The sequence below is a fragment of the Sorex fumeus genome, unplaced genomic scaffold, assembly GCF_029834395.1.
Source record: "Sorex fumeus unplaced genomic scaffold, SorFum_2.1 ptg000037l, whole genome shotgun sequence".
Taxonomy (NCBI): domain Eukaryota; kingdom Metazoa; phylum Chordata; class Mammalia; order Eulipotyphla; family Soricidae; genus Sorex; species Sorex fumeus.
Genome location: NW_026606094.1, coordinates 34391792 through 34407385, shown reverse-complemented (window position 1 = coordinate 34407385; position 15594 = coordinate 34391792). Strand labels below are relative to the sequence as shown.

Below are 15594 nucleotides of genomic sequence, written 5' to 3'. Positions count from 1 at the left end.
CACCCCCATGTGGTGAGGCCCCTGTGTCTCGTCACTTCAGGCCCAAACCTGACTGTCCAGTGGCCTCTGGAGGATGGTGGTCACCAAGCCGCCAAGGGGAACAGGCCAAGGCACGAAACCTATTCCCACCTGGAATGGCCCAGTGCCAGTAAACTACTGCAGGAACAGGACGCATTTCTGCCAAAAGCCTTTGGGTTCCAAGATTTGTTTCTGAGACTCTGGGATCGTGGCCATTAAGCAGTTCTATCAGGAACTAGAGAGGCCATGCCTCCAATTATATAGCTGAGCTGGAGGTGGTTTGTGGGTGTGTCTCCCACATACCTAACTTTTGGCTGTTTACTTTCTTGGTGAACTTGGTAAACTTTGCCCCAAGTTTTTGGGGTCTGGCCAAAGGCACAGCAGAAATTTTGGGGTATCTAAAAGTCTGACATTGCCATCAGGCTACTGATGCACTCACCTCACAGGTACAGATTGACCTGCTGGCGGCACCATACGTAGTTATTTTAGTAAGGCTCTGGTATTCAAAAGAAATAAATTGTTACTAATGTCATTTTCTTGTAGTTCCATATCTTACAGTATTAGATGATCATGATATGAATCAGGCTTTGGCAAAAGTAGTTTTAAACATTGTGAATAGTAGTTTGGCACCAATTCTACTAGTAAATTTAAGGATAGAGGAAAAGTTCAGTTGGCATTATCATGGGACAGAGTAGACCATTTATTTTCTAACTCATGACCTGGGAATATATCTATACAAGGCCCTTGTTATTTTCATGTATTTTAAGCAATTTTATTAATAATTCAAAATACTTTATTTTTTCATTTTTTTCAATTCAGCGATTATGTTTTATATGTATGTCTCTTTAAAATGTAAAAAATGAATTAAATTCAAGAAAGATGAAGATTTTAATATTCCTTTGCCTAGGGCACTCTCCTACAAAAAAAAGTGACAATGCAATTTCTGGATAGTATTATTAATATTTGCGATTCAATATCACCTAATTATAAATCACCTCCTGACTAAAAATCAAACGTGTTTTTCAGTGTGCTTTCTTTCATTCCATGTGCAAAATTTTTCTTCATTGCTATTATCACTGTCTTTTACATACTTTTTTTTTTATTTTGTGTGTATAACAGCCTTGGATTGTTGAAATAAACCTAAGGTCCATCTGAAGATAAAGTGTTTTTGGAGTAAGTTACAGAAAGTCATTGTTGTGTGTGTTATTGTTGGTCTTTTGTAGACTTTTTTTGCCATTTCACTATAATATCAAATCATTCTTTTGTTTACAGGTGGTAAGTAATATTTTTTTCAGTGTTTATTAAAATCACTAACACTATTCATGAATCAGTCATGCCATGTTTAGAATTTCCTGTTCAAGCCAACAATGAGTAGTAAGGAATTTTGCATTGGCATCTGTGATGCTCATTAAAGGACTAATTGTTCAAAAAAATTATTTTCATTTAAATTATAACCTCATGTTTACATATGTATTTTTGCAGGTAAATGCGGTATTTGATTATATTCACAAATATTTCAGCACTCAATTAAAATGGTTTCATTTGATTTGCATCAAGTTTTCCGTTGATAGTAGACAGTACGGCTCTATGTTTCATGCCAAAAATATTTCCCTATGATTTTAACAGCTCATGTAAAGGACTAATTTTAAGGGCAAAAATCAAATAAAAATGTTAAAATATTAAATTTAATTAATTATAATGCCACTATATTTTTGTATGGAAAATATCTTTGAAGGAGAAAAAGAAACATGAAATACTCTGTAGCCAGTATGGCTACATAATTTACAGGACCCGAAGTGAAATGAATAAACACTTCAGAAAATTTTCTTCATAAAAATATTAGTAAAGAAATCCAAGATGGCTGAAGCAATGCATTAAAACAAAGCATGGTACTGTATGAGACAGGAAGTTACGCTGCTTCACCAGTCACATCCAAGGAAGCCACCCTCCCTGTGATACTTCTGTTTCTTTTGATTGACTGCAGTGGAGAAAAAGACACAATGGAGATCAGTTTTATCTGAGCAAAGTTGAAGCCACAGCAGTTTCTTAAGAGGAGCTTCACAGTCAAATGCAAATCTCTTTTTTATACTATTCCTACTTCACTATAGAATATAAAAGTTTTATGTGCTTTTCCAATGGAAACATGTATTGGTGATTTCCTGTACAAAATTTATCTTAAGCAATGTACATTCAATATTGTTTTGTTTATGGAAGTGTAAAGAAAATGCATGTGTTTGATTTACTTAGTAGATTTTTTCCCAAAGCATTGTTTAGATGTTGTGTTAAATATATTTTACCTTGCTTCAGGTAAGGTAATGAGATTGATCTATGTATGGTTTTGGTTTTAATTTTCTAGAAAACTCTGAACTAATGTTCTCTGATATGGTGTGCTGAATTGGTTTATAAATGCAATGCACTGACTTCTATGCCCTATGAACCCGGATTAGAAGTAGCAGACCTTTTTAAATTTGTTTTATATAAATTTCCTTTTTTAGGGATGCAAGTATTGGAATGGAATGGAATTCCTTTAACTTCTAAGACATATGAAGAAGTTCAGAGTATCATTAATCAACAAAGTGGGGAAGCAGAAATATGTGTAAGACTGTGAGTTTTTCCCCATCTTTTTGTTTCCATTTTTTGGCTATTCATGGCTTTTTTAAGTTTTAAAATTGTTAAGGTGGAACCTTTGCCAGTCAGCAAGATTTTCTGTAATTAGGAAACAAAGTGAATACAAGGTTTATAGATTTCTTGTGTTCAGAATCAAAGTCTGAATAAACCATAGAAAGAATTCAGCTAATTTTGTTTACAATTATGTCAGTGAATCTCCCCTTTCATGCTCCTATTGAAACATGCTTCACATAAATGAAAGCTTAAACCCATTTAGATTCCATGGAATTTTATTGTATCTCAAAATGAATTTACATTTACTCCATAAAGATTTCACCTTAAATAATCATTGTTATCAGCTCTAACTTTTAACAGCATTGCAAATATGTATTTGATTAGAAGGATGAGCATGCTTTAAAATTGCTTTATATCATTAACCACTTCTCATTTACCTACTTAAAAAAAAATTCAGGGTAGTTGGAAAAAAGGCTCTTTGTCCCAGCTTCCTCAAATTGTTTCTTAATTTTTTCTTTACGTTTTTAGGGACATTAGTATGCTATCAGATTCTGAAAATCCCCAGCATTTGGAACTTCATGAACCACCCAAAGCTAGTAAGTATTAAAGAATTTTCTTTCAACTGAGGGGGGTAAATTAGATTAGATTAGATGTATAGATCGATAGCACAGCAGGTAGGGCGTTCGCCTTATATGCGGCCAACATGGCCGACCCGAGTTCGATTCCTCCGCCCCTCTCGGAGAGCCCGGCAAGCTACCGAGAGTATTCGATATGCCAGACACAGTAATAACAAAGTCTCCAATGGAGACGTTACTGGACCCGCTCGAGATGTATAGATTAGATGTAGGTGTGGAACTGAAGTGGGGAAATTAAATTAGATTAGATGTATAGATTAGATGTAGGTGTGGAAGTAGTTGTGGAGCAGACGTAACTGCAGATGAGTAGATAGTGATAGAGTAAAAATAAAGTTGCAGATAAAGTTTCATAATTACAAACAGATTCTAATGAACATGGCTCTATTTTTAGGATTCTAGGGAAATATAATAAATGCTAACACATTAGAGGAACTAGTATGAAAGTCTTGCTGTGAGCTCACATTTTGCAATGGTGGTGGGTGGGGACCTTCCAAGTGGTATTCACTAAGTGAGTGGTCCATTGCTAGAGCCCAAAGATGATGTGCTGCTTATGCTCAGTAGTGTTGGGGATTCCCTAGACTTCCCTGGTTTTGTGCAGAGCACATCCAGGGTCATATACTGAGAGCTCATGGCATCCAGGGCTAGACTCACTGTGTTCAGGGCATCCAGGGCTAGACTCACTGTGTTCAAGTATTGAATTGGAACTGGCTGCATGCGATGCATATACCTTAGGCTCAGATTATCTCTCTGTTTAAAGCTCACATTTTTTTATTATTAAAAAAAATCATCAGGGGCCGGAGCAATAGCACATTGGGTAGGGAGTTTACCTTGCATGCGGTCGACCTGGGTTAGATCCCCGGCATCCCATATTGTCCCTTGAGCACTGCCAGGAGTAATTCCTGAGTGCAAAGCCAGGAATAATGCCTAAGCATTGCTGGGTGTGACCCAAAAAGGAAAATAAACAAGTAAATAAACTGGGTGTGACTCAGAAACAAAAATAAATAAATATATTTAAAAAATCATCTTATGAAAGTAATCCATGAAACTGTTAGTTTTTGATGTTACATGATTTTCAGATAGTATCATATTCTTTTAAAAATAACTGGAATTTAGAATCTTCATTTCTGAATCTTTTGATTTTTTGTAGTAAATAACAGAAATTTTCTTAAGTATTTGATGAAAAATGATATTAACTTAGTTATCAAAGGTAGTCTATTGTCTTAGATCAATTATAATATTAAAAGCATCACAAAACTGAGAAAATAATACATAGGGCTATAACACATGCTTTGCATGCTAGAGGCCTGGTTCCGTCCTCAGCACTGCCTGCTTCCCTGAGCTCTACTGGGAGTATTACCTGACTTCAAACTGGGAGTTTGTGTACTGCCAGATGTAACAAAAGATCAACAAACAGACAACACCCAATTTTAATTGAAATTCAAATATCATTTATTCCTTTAACAAATGTTATTGAACACATTCTATACATATGCTATAGAAACATAGCCAGAACAGGATTCTGGCTGTACCATATGCTCAGAGAGTCCAACAAGCTACCAAGAGTATCCCCCCTGCACGGCAGAGCCTGGCAAGCTCCCCGTGGCAGATTCGATATGCCAAAAACAGTAACAAGTCTCACAATGGAGACGTTACTGGTGCCTGCTCGAGCAAATCAATGAACAATGGGAGGACAGTGCTAGAAGACAGTGCTACAGTGCTACCATATGCCTGTAGAATTTTTCAGGCATCTGGAAATATACTCTTTGGTATCTCCCTTTGAGAAAGATATTTAGATTTAGGTTTTAAATAATTATCATGCAAATCAAATTTGAATAAAGGAAATACACTATTTTAAATTCATACATTTCTTTGTATAACACATACTTTTTAAAGATGTATTAGGGATCTTAATTCAACATTACTCTCTGTTCTCTGAACCTTCTAAACTTCTTGAAAATGAATATGTCACTTAAAACTAAAGGTGTCCTCAAGGATACAATGTCATTAGCCAAGCAAACAGAAGCTAAGATAAATGTAACTATACCAAATTAAGAATTTCTGAGGGCTGCAGCCATAGTACATCAGATAACGTGCTTTCCTTGATGTGATTTTATCTGGGTTCAATCCTTGGCACCACATATGATCCCCAGAGCCCCAAAGGGATTGATTCTTGAACATTGTTGCCCCTTGTAGCTCAAAGAAAAAGCAGAAGGAGAAGGGAGGATAGAAGCTTTTCCAACATAAAAGAAATAGTAACCAAAATAAAAAGACATCCCACAGATTGGGAGAAAATATTTGCATACCACTCATCTTAAAAAAGATATATAAAACACTAGCAGATATTATATCAACAGAACTTTGCAAGTAAAAGCAGCCAATCACATCTCAAAATGGTTAAGAGATAAACATAAATTCCTCGAAGAAGATATTAAAGGGCTAGGACTTGTAAAAAAAATGCATTGCATCACTTATCATCAAGAAAATGCAAATCAAAACATCAGTGAACTATCATCTCCCACCAGTTATATTGGCATACACCAAAAAAATAAAACAATTAGTGTCGTCATGTATGTGTGTAAAAGGGACCTTCATTCACTGCTGATGGGATATTAATTGATCCAGACATTTTGGAAAACAATGCAGACACTTAAACAACTAGGAATTGAGCTTCCATATAAGCCAGCAATTCTACTTTTTGGCATTTACTCCAAGGGCATAAAAACTGTATTCAGAAAAGATTTTGTCACTCCTGTGTTCATTATAGCAATAATCTGGAAACAACCAAGAGTACAAGAACAAACAACTGAATAAAGAAATTATGGAACATCTATATACAATGAAATACTATTTGGGGTCTATTTTGTTGTTTGTTTTGTTTTCATTTAATATACTTAAGGTACTGTGGTTTATAATGCTGCTAATTTTAGGATATCATGTATAACATATTTCTACCTACACCATCCACCATATACTAGTTCTCAGTTACTCATGCCTTTGGGCATTTGTCATACCCTGCTTTATATATTCCACTAGTGAGAGAGATCTTTCTCTGTCTGTCCCTGTCCTTCTTACTAAGGTCACTCAACATGATACTCTTCAGATTCATGCAGATAGTCACAAATTGCATGATTTTGTCATTTCTTATAGCTGAGTGGTATCCAATTGTGTATATACACTATAGGAAATATACCACAGGGAAGATTAAGAGGGCTGCTAGGATGGGAAGAGGAATAATAGGACATTAGTGAAGGGAAGTTGTCACTTAGCTGGAAGGATGGTGCAGTAATGTGTTATGTTTGAAACCCTATCGGTAACACTATTGTAAGCCATAGTGCCTAAAATAAAATTTAAGTTAAAAACAATGAATATATCAAGATATAATTTTGTTCACTTATGTTTAACACTTTGGCTTATTTTTAAAAATAATATTTCATAATTCTATAAATAAAAAATTTCCTTAATAAGTACCTATGAAACTGAGAAATATGTAAAAACTTTTCTTTTCTTTTCTTTTCTTTTCTTTCTGCAGTGGACAAAGCAAAATCCCCTGGGGTTGATCCTAAGCAGTTGGCTGCAGAGCTCCAGAAGGTTTCTCTACAGCAGTCACCACTAGTGAGGTCTTCAGTGGTTGAAAAGGGATCACATGGACATTCAGGCCCTACCTCGGCAGGATCCAGTTCTGTTCCCAGCCCTGGTCAACCAGGGTCTCCCTCAGTGAGCAAGAAGAAACACAGCAGCAGCAAGGTGAGAAGTTTCTGTGGGACTGAGTTGTTGATTCTCAGGCTCTTTAACCAGACTAGGGGTTAAGCAGTCAAATATTTCCTAGTTTTTCTTGTAACTTCACATTTCTTAATCAATGTTTTTTTTTTCACTTCCAAGTAAATGACTTATTGATATCTATCATGGTCGTCCCGTTGTTCATCGATTTGCTCGAGCAGGCCCCGTAACATCTCCATCGTGAGACTTGTTGTTACTGTGTTTGACATATCGAATACATCACGGGTAGCTTGCCAGGCTCTGCCGTGCGGGCAAAATACTCTCAGTAGCTTGCCGGGCTCTCCAAAAGGGGCGGAGGAATTGAACTCAGGTCAGCCATGTTGGCCGCATGCAAGGCAAATGCCCTACTGCTGTGCTATCGCTCCAGCCCTATTGATATCTATAAAGACGATTTATTGCTACTTCTTAGTTATGTTAGTTGTGATTGAGAAACATGCAAAATACAGATAATAATTCATATTTCCTGCTTCTTTTTCTGTGTTGTTGCCTATCTTAGAGCCTTTTTGTGTCTAGAACATGTTTTCCTTCTTTTGAAAAACACAAGCTATGTGTTATATGGATTTTTATAATGTAGACTATAAAATGGATGCAGCTGTAAAGAGAATTTACAACTTGAAACAATAAAAAATAAGTGAAGGCAACAACATTGCCATTTTGAATTTCATCCCCAATTCCAAACTAATTAATTTCTCTTGGTGAGAGTATTTAAACCAATTTTTTAGCATTATTATTTTAAAGTAACTGCCAGTTTAAAAGAGAACATAGAATTAATATTTAACCTTATAAAAGCTGATTCAAATATGGACAGTTTTATCATTTTTCTCATAGATTTAACTCATTTCTCCAAATCGATAAAGATACTGGAAAAATATTATTTCATTTAAACATTGATAAAGGTTTTTATTTCTGTGGGGCAATATATGGGAGAGGCAGGTTTTGAGTAGATGAAATGATTAGATTCCAGAACACAAAGCTTGCTCTTCTTTGTATAAAAGAATGTCAGATGTCACTATAATTCCTGTTTGCTTATAAAGAATAAAATATTCTTAATACCAAACTCAATATGAATATATGAATATGAAGTCTACATTACAAAATAATTTCAAGGTTAGTTAGCCTAACTTCTGAATAGATTCTCACAACTGTATTTTACCTTGTGCAATTAATTTTGAAAAATTACTTTCTGGAATCTATTACAATGTCAAAAACAATTTTGTCACATAAAAATAATTTGTAAATCAGTCAATTAAAATATTAACATGGTTTATTTATTAACAATAAATAAATTCTTGATTTATTTTTAGATCCTTACATACTATATAATTATAATGTAAAAAGACAATTTCTTCTTAAGTTTGACATTATCTCATGAAATAATGTTTATATATTTTATATTTTTAGATTTTTATACATTTAATGTAGTTATTTAAAACCTGTTAGCAATGTGATAAAAGACAAGGCTAAAATAAATCCAGTAGATTCCTGGCTTCAAATATAAAACTGAAAGTTTTTTTATTTGTAGAAACTTTTTTCATATTAATTATAAGATACACTTCTTAGATGCACTTTCATTTTCATTTTTAAGCTCTCTTGGGACCAGTGTCAAACAATAAGTATCTTTAAGCATCGCTTATATGCTAATTACTTTCATTTAGTTTTTCGTTGGGAGCTGTCACCTCAGTTATGAAGTGATATTTCTCATTATGTTTTTAAAATCTTCACAAGAAGATCTAATACAAAAGTGTGCATGCAGCATTTCCAAACATGCTCATTGTTATTGCTTCATGGTCTTTATGGTTTTGGTCCACTAATTAATTGACATCCTCCCCAGAAAATTAAGCATAGTTTTAAAAGTATCATTGTCTCTTTGTTTTGTTTTGGAGGCATATCCAACAGTGCTCATGGCTTACTCCTGTCTCTGTACTCAGGATCACTCCTGTTAGGGCTGGTGGACCAGGGGTACCAGGGGTAGAACCTGGCTCAGCTGTATGCAAGACAAATGCCCTGCCCACTGTACTGTTATCCTGGTCCTTCACAACCTCATTGTTTTCTTTACATTTCATTGTTTTATCACTGAATCCTAATTCTGTAAATCCTAATTTTCTAGTTAGTTTAATAATGTTTCATCTTCTCTGAACTCATTATTTTCCTTTAACAAGGCATTTTTGGCAAACTTTATTGCATTTGCCAAAGGTAGCTCAGCTCACTAGCATCCCTTCTTCCTAAGCGGCCCCTAGTTTCATCAAGTAACTCAGCTACCTGCACACCGTTGGCCCATTCTTGTTGAATTGGAAACTCTGGACATGGGTGCCAGCAGCTTGGGTTTTAATGAATTTTTGAAGGTAGTTTTATGTATGAGGTGTGCAGACCTAATGAGAAAGGAAGAAGGATATGTAAACAAATCCAACAAGGTATCAAATTGGAATTTATTAAGAAATAAAGGGAAGTCACTTGGGTAAGTATGTTTAGGAAAGCAAATGTTTAGCTAACGAAACAACTAATGACATTCCAAACAAGTGCATTCTTGTTTGGAAAATTTGAAAAAAATCTCCACAAACAGAAAACCGATGCATAGAATGCATAAAACATAGGTGTACAAAAAATACCATTGTGAGACATGAGGAGATGTCCAGGTGTTTGTGGATTGTATAATATTACTTGCTATTCCTTACTTTCACACTTCAGTCAACCAGGTATTTAGAGCTAGTGATAAATCTTGAGCAAAATAAAAAATAAATGTGACATAAAGCCTTCTTTGTGAAATCATTTCATATATAAAAGTCAGAAATTATCCTGCCTCTTTACTGGTTCTCCCAAAGTGCCAGCCAGATGTATGTATTCTTAAAATGATTTGGATATCTTGACATAGTTACTTGACTTTGTTTGTCTACTTTATACCCAAAACCATTCCTTAATTTCTATATAGTCTCCTGAGTACATGGTAGATCAACTTACACAGAAAAGTGACTAATAATAAATATTAAGAGGTAAAGCATCAGTTGCTTTTACAAGTTACTATACTTAAAAGGTTGGACTATTTGAGTTTAGTAAAGTTTTAAATTTGGGGCAGTGATTAGAATATAAAATTGAGTCTTGTGGGACAAACATTAAGGAAGTGATATAGACAGGGTTTATGACTTTATAGTAATTCTTACATGTGCCAAAAATGTGATCTCTATAATTTGACTGAATTTTTTTTTCTTACAATACAAAGTTATACCTCCATACTGTATCAAAACAATATTGCCAGCCACTTATGACAATTGGGATCTTAAGATATAGCTAGTTCTAATTGAAATCTCTCTATATCAGAGAATTACATGATATATTTTAAAGATTCAAGATGAAAATACACAATGTAAAAAAGTATCTCATTGAAATTTTAGATTGATTTTATAATAAAATAATATCTGGATCTAATCATCTTCTAAAACGTATTGTCTTAAATATATAGCAGATACAGTTTCTCAAAACATTTTTGCTATATGAGTAGATGAATAACTTTAATGTTATTTCCTAACCCATCAACAACATATGCATACCTTTCCTTTTTGTTTTTCAAATCCTACAGTGTTAAAAATAATATTAAGAGATTATTATAAGTCAGGTGATACTTTGCAGCTTCTATATAATAATTTAGTTACATTCACGTATTCTTTAATGTTCCTCAAATAATTTAGAGCATTATAGTTTTATCAGATATAAAAGTAATAAATTTAAAAGTTTGTTAACAGAATGGAATTACAAATACAATTTAAATTATTGGTGGATACTTATACATTTACATATATAGAACATCTATTAAATATTTTAAACCTCAAAAGCAACTTTTAACCTATACACACCACTCTAATTTAAAAGGTCGTATATGAATAAATTTTGGCAAAATATGAGCCTCAGTTAATTAAATGATTTGTTTAAATTTCATAAGTAATACAAAGATCTTTTTAAACTCTAAAAATTTCTCTGTATAACTATAGGTATGATGCTAAATTCAATTAAATACATCTTTATACTATACAAGCAGTACAAAGAGCTATGTTTTACATATTAAAATCTTATCAGTGATCTGGAAGTCTGAAATTCTTTTTTTCATTTTAACTTCCAAATCATATAAAGGCAACTTTCTCAATGTGTAGTCAGTCACTGTCACTGTCCTCCCATTTTTCATCGATTTGCTCAAGCGGACCCAGTCACGTCTCCATTGTGACAATTGTTACTGTGTTTGGATATCAGTACGTCACGGGTAGCTTGCCAGGCTCTGCCGTGCGGGGAAGATACTCTTGGTAGCTTGCCGGGCTCTCTGAGAGGGGCAGAGGAATCGAACGTGGGTCGGCCATGTTGGCTGCATGCAAGACAAACGCCCTACCGCTATGCTATCGCTCCAGCCCCTTTAATGTGTAGTATAAAATATTAAATTAACAGACTTGTAGTCACCCTTATGTTATTTTTAGTACACTTATGAAAATTTTTAAATTATTATTTTGTATAAATTAGCTCAATATGAATCTTTCTTTACCACCAAAAACAAAGATACAAAAAGAGAATCTGGTTTCTTACTAAATCTGAGAAAGCTATATAATAATTAAAAGGAAAAAATAATTAAAAAAAACATTGGGGCCAGATTGATGGTACAGCTGGTAGGACATTTGCCTTTGCACGTGGCCAACCTGAACTTGATCCCTAGCATGCCATATGGTTTCCCAAACACCACCAGTAATTCCTGAGTGCAGAGCCAGGAGTAACCCCTGAGTATTGCTGGTGTTACCCAAAAAGAAAAAAAAAAACCCAGTTTGTTATTGTATATTTATAGACATAGAACCAGTAAATACTTAGATGCCTTATAACTAGAGTTCATTTTCTTAGTGAATAAAAATATAGTACTGTAGAAACAAAATTATAATTTCAAAATAGGCTTAAAAATTAAAAAGAAGACAAAAATATATAAAATTGAACATTTACTAAAAAATATTAGATGATGTCATATTCAGAAACAACAAATGAAATTCTTTTTTAAACAGTGAACTCTGGTCAAATAGAAGTTGATTTCAAATGCAGTTGAAATGTAAATTCTCTGAATGGTCTATTCATTATTGTAATATACTACTTTAATATTACAGCCTACCGATGCAGCAAAGGTTGTTTCTCATCCAATTACTGGAGAAATTCAGGTATGAAAGTTCATAATCTATTTTTAAATTATATGATCTTTTTGACCTTTTCCTCAATGGTTATTGTAAAGTTGTTCACACACTATGTGTTTTTTTCCTACTAGATGATACATAGACTTACAAAAGGAAAAACCAGTTTTGCAGACTAGTATTGCAATTTGTATGTAATGAAACCTAGTTAAAATCTATTGGGTAATTTTTTAATATTTGCCTAATATCTCAGCAGTATCAGTGAGAGAGACTGTACTAGAAACATTAAGTTTCCTCTTTAAGAACAATTCCATCAACCTAATTCTGTCTGATCACTAACTATCAAATAAATCGCTTAAGACTCTTCTAGAGCAATGCTTTTCTAGTATTACCAAAGATACTAGAGGTAATACCAATTTGTAATGTATAGAATCACAGTATTATATTGTACTGAGGAAAATAAGAAAAAAGTATAAAAGTCTGATTAGTTCTGTGTGAAAGATCTTGGGACACAGTTGTGGAAAGGAAGAAGCAAAAGAATCCAAAAGGAAAATCAAGCAGAAATGAGGTTTATTGAAAAGAGAATGCTCCAGGGCAGATCTCATGAGGCTCTGATGGAGGCCAGCAAGTATTTTAGGGTAGATTTATATTGAAGTAAAGGAGGTCTGGCGTGCAGGTGGTTGGTGAGCACCAAGGTCAGGTAAGTAGTCATTTTGTTGTGGGTTTCAGGGATTCTGGAGAGGAGAAATCCCCTGGGTGATGGTTTTCTGAAACTGCATGTGCAGGATTCTGTGTCCTTCAACCCAACTGTGTGTAGATCTTCGTGTTTTTATATTAATTCTTACAATGAATAATGCTAGAAAAGTTATAAAGATACCAAAAGGTAATGGGGCAGTCAAAAATATTGCAGAAAAAATAATTCAGTATGAAATAACAGCTATCGTAAGGTATTACATTTTCAAAAAGGGAAAGAGAACAGTAAATCTTAGTTGCATCTCCAATACATTTTAGGGCTGGAGATAGTACAGAGTTTTGGGCTGTGCATGTCACCTGAGTTTCATCCCCAGCACAACAGGGTGAAAAACCTCCCCCAAATCCAGTATGCTTTACAGGAAGTTTTCATGAAAGACTTCAAAAGGGATAACAGAGATTTGAATTCCTTTGAAAACAAATATAGGAAAAAGTGTAGTGTGTTCTGAAGAAGAAATAGTACAATGCCTGTCACTACTGCCAGAAAGTAATGAAATGAAGACAATAGCTTTGGCGCAGCCAAATATTTCTGTAGGGAGAAGTATAAAGTCTGCATTTAAAGGAACCTGAACACAAGGTTGAGACCCCACTACATAGCAGGGTCACCTGTAAATATTTTTGAGTAAGAAAGAGGCTAGTTGAAAGCAATAGGTATATCATAAGGCAGTGACCCATAGAAAATGTAATAATTGCAAGGACAAAAAGACAAAGACATTAATTTAGTGGTTTCCTGGCTCCCAGGAATCAAAGCCAAAGTGAACTGGGAGAGTAGAGAATAGAAATAAAGGAAAAGCCCAGAATATAGGCACTTAACTAAGAAGGTACCTACTTATTCTCTACTTCAAGAAAGCCTGTTTTACTAGAGTCTGTCGTTTTAAAAACAAAAAAGAAATACCAGAATTTCTCTCTTTCTTGCTTTCTCATCGACCATAACTTCTTTCTTCTCTCATTTCCCATACTTTTCCCCACAAACTTAAATTCTGATTCTTTTTGTTGTGTGCTGGTGGTTGTTTGCTCTTTTATTTTTTATTTATTTATTTTTTTAAATTTTCTGCTCCTGTAGTCAGTAAGATTTAGTTCAATAATGGAAAATTACTCTAGCAATATTCCTTTTTAGCTCTTGGGATATTTTCTTATGATAGTTATTTCTTTGTTTTATTTTTTTTCCTTTTAGCAAAAATTCTTCTTCCAAATCTTCTTTCAAATGAAATCTTATGTAGACACCGGACCACTAATCTTCCAGCACCGAGAAGGCTCTCTATAATTGAGGATTTGTAGTGCATCTCTCTTTTTGAAAAGTAGTTTCTGTGTGTTCTCTAAGGCCCCACAAAATAAAATTTGAAAAACACTTTTAAAGTAGCCTGAAAGTTTTCATTTCAGTAAAAAATTGTTTCAGTGTCTTCCCCATTAAAAGTAGATTCTTAAGGCTGGCAGAGAAAGGAGAAAATAGAGAATTGCTCCTAAAGGTGTTGGAAGCTGTTCTAAATCTTAGTGAAATTAATTGCAGTATTGATTTTCTTCTTTATTTCACTGCCCTGTTATAGCTTCAATTTTAAGCTTCTCATTTCTCCTATTTTTACAGTATTTGCTGTGTTTCATATTATTTTAATGGTTTCCAAAGTGACTGCTTTTCTGGAGTAAAAAGGAAATTGACATTTATTTTCTGCCATGAAACATAGCCAGAACTGATTCTTACTAAAATTCAGAATTAATTTAAGTATTGCATTTAAATGAAGTTTGATTTTTCTGAATAATTCCATTTTTAACATAACAGTATATCACATTTTCTATAATTATTAAGACTGTCAGAAGTTTTTCAATATTTTTTTAAACTCTTTAAAATAGAGATCCCGTCCTTTCTGTTAATTGATTAAAATAGCATCAAGTTTAATTAATCCTTGTCTGAAATGATGCTAAAGAATCTTTTCAGTTTGAAAAGAGATAATGTATTAATTCAATTATTTTGAGTTAAGTAGGTTTCTCCAATACTTATTTAAATTGTAAATCTTACACTATTCAATGACAAATGTACAACCATTTTGCGGCTATGAGACAATGTCTTTATTGTTCAGCTCCTAAAATTGAAGAACAAGGTTTCATTATCCTGTTCTCTCTGGTAGAAAACTAGGCACAGAAAAAAAGATGATATAATATAGGAAGAGGTAAAGGAATTTATTCTTTTTTTTTTTTTTTTTTTTTTCCCCTTTATTTTATTTTATTTATTTTATTTTATTTTTTTTTTTTTTTTTCTTTTTTATTAGTGAAACGACATGAGGTACAGTTGTAGATTTACAAATTTTTGTGCTTGGATCTCGGTCATACCCCGATCAAATACCCATCCCTCCACCAGTGCCCATTTTCCACCACCAGGATAATATCCCTCCCCCCCCATCCTCCCATCCCCCCATCCCCCCCTGCCACTGTGGCAGGGCATTCCCCCCTGTTCTCTCTCTCCTCCTGGGCGCTGTGATCAGCCAAAGAGGCATTGAGTGGCGAACATGTTCAGCCCAGTCTACTTTCAACCTGCATCTCCCCTCCTGGGAGGATCCTCCAAACACCCTCCACTTGGTGTTCCCCTTTCTATCTGAATTGTCCTTTCCCCTAGAATACCCAGCTGGCCTCTAAGTTATGGAGTAATTCTCCTGGTGTTG

The 15594-nt window shown here is 34.2% G+C and overlaps 1 protein-coding gene across 4 annotated transcripts in view; it reads left to right on the top strand.

The window, feature by feature from the left end:
• Positions 1-15594, top strand: part of PCLO (piccolo presynaptic cytomatrix protein) — a 382693-nt gene that overhangs the window by 265772 nt on the left and 101327 nt on the right. For all 4 annotated transcript variants that reach the window (XM_056118261.1, XM_056118260.1, XM_056118262.1 and 1 more), the window contains exons 11-14: positions 2514-2622; positions 3169-3236; positions 6805-7019; positions 12173-12223. In XM_056118261.1, the coding sequence (XP_055974236.1) occupies positions 2514-2622; positions 3169-3236; positions 6805-7019; positions 12173-12223 (443 nt within the window). The remainder of the gene's footprint in view (positions 1-2513; positions 2623-3168; positions 3237-6804; positions 7020-12172; positions 12224-15594) is intronic.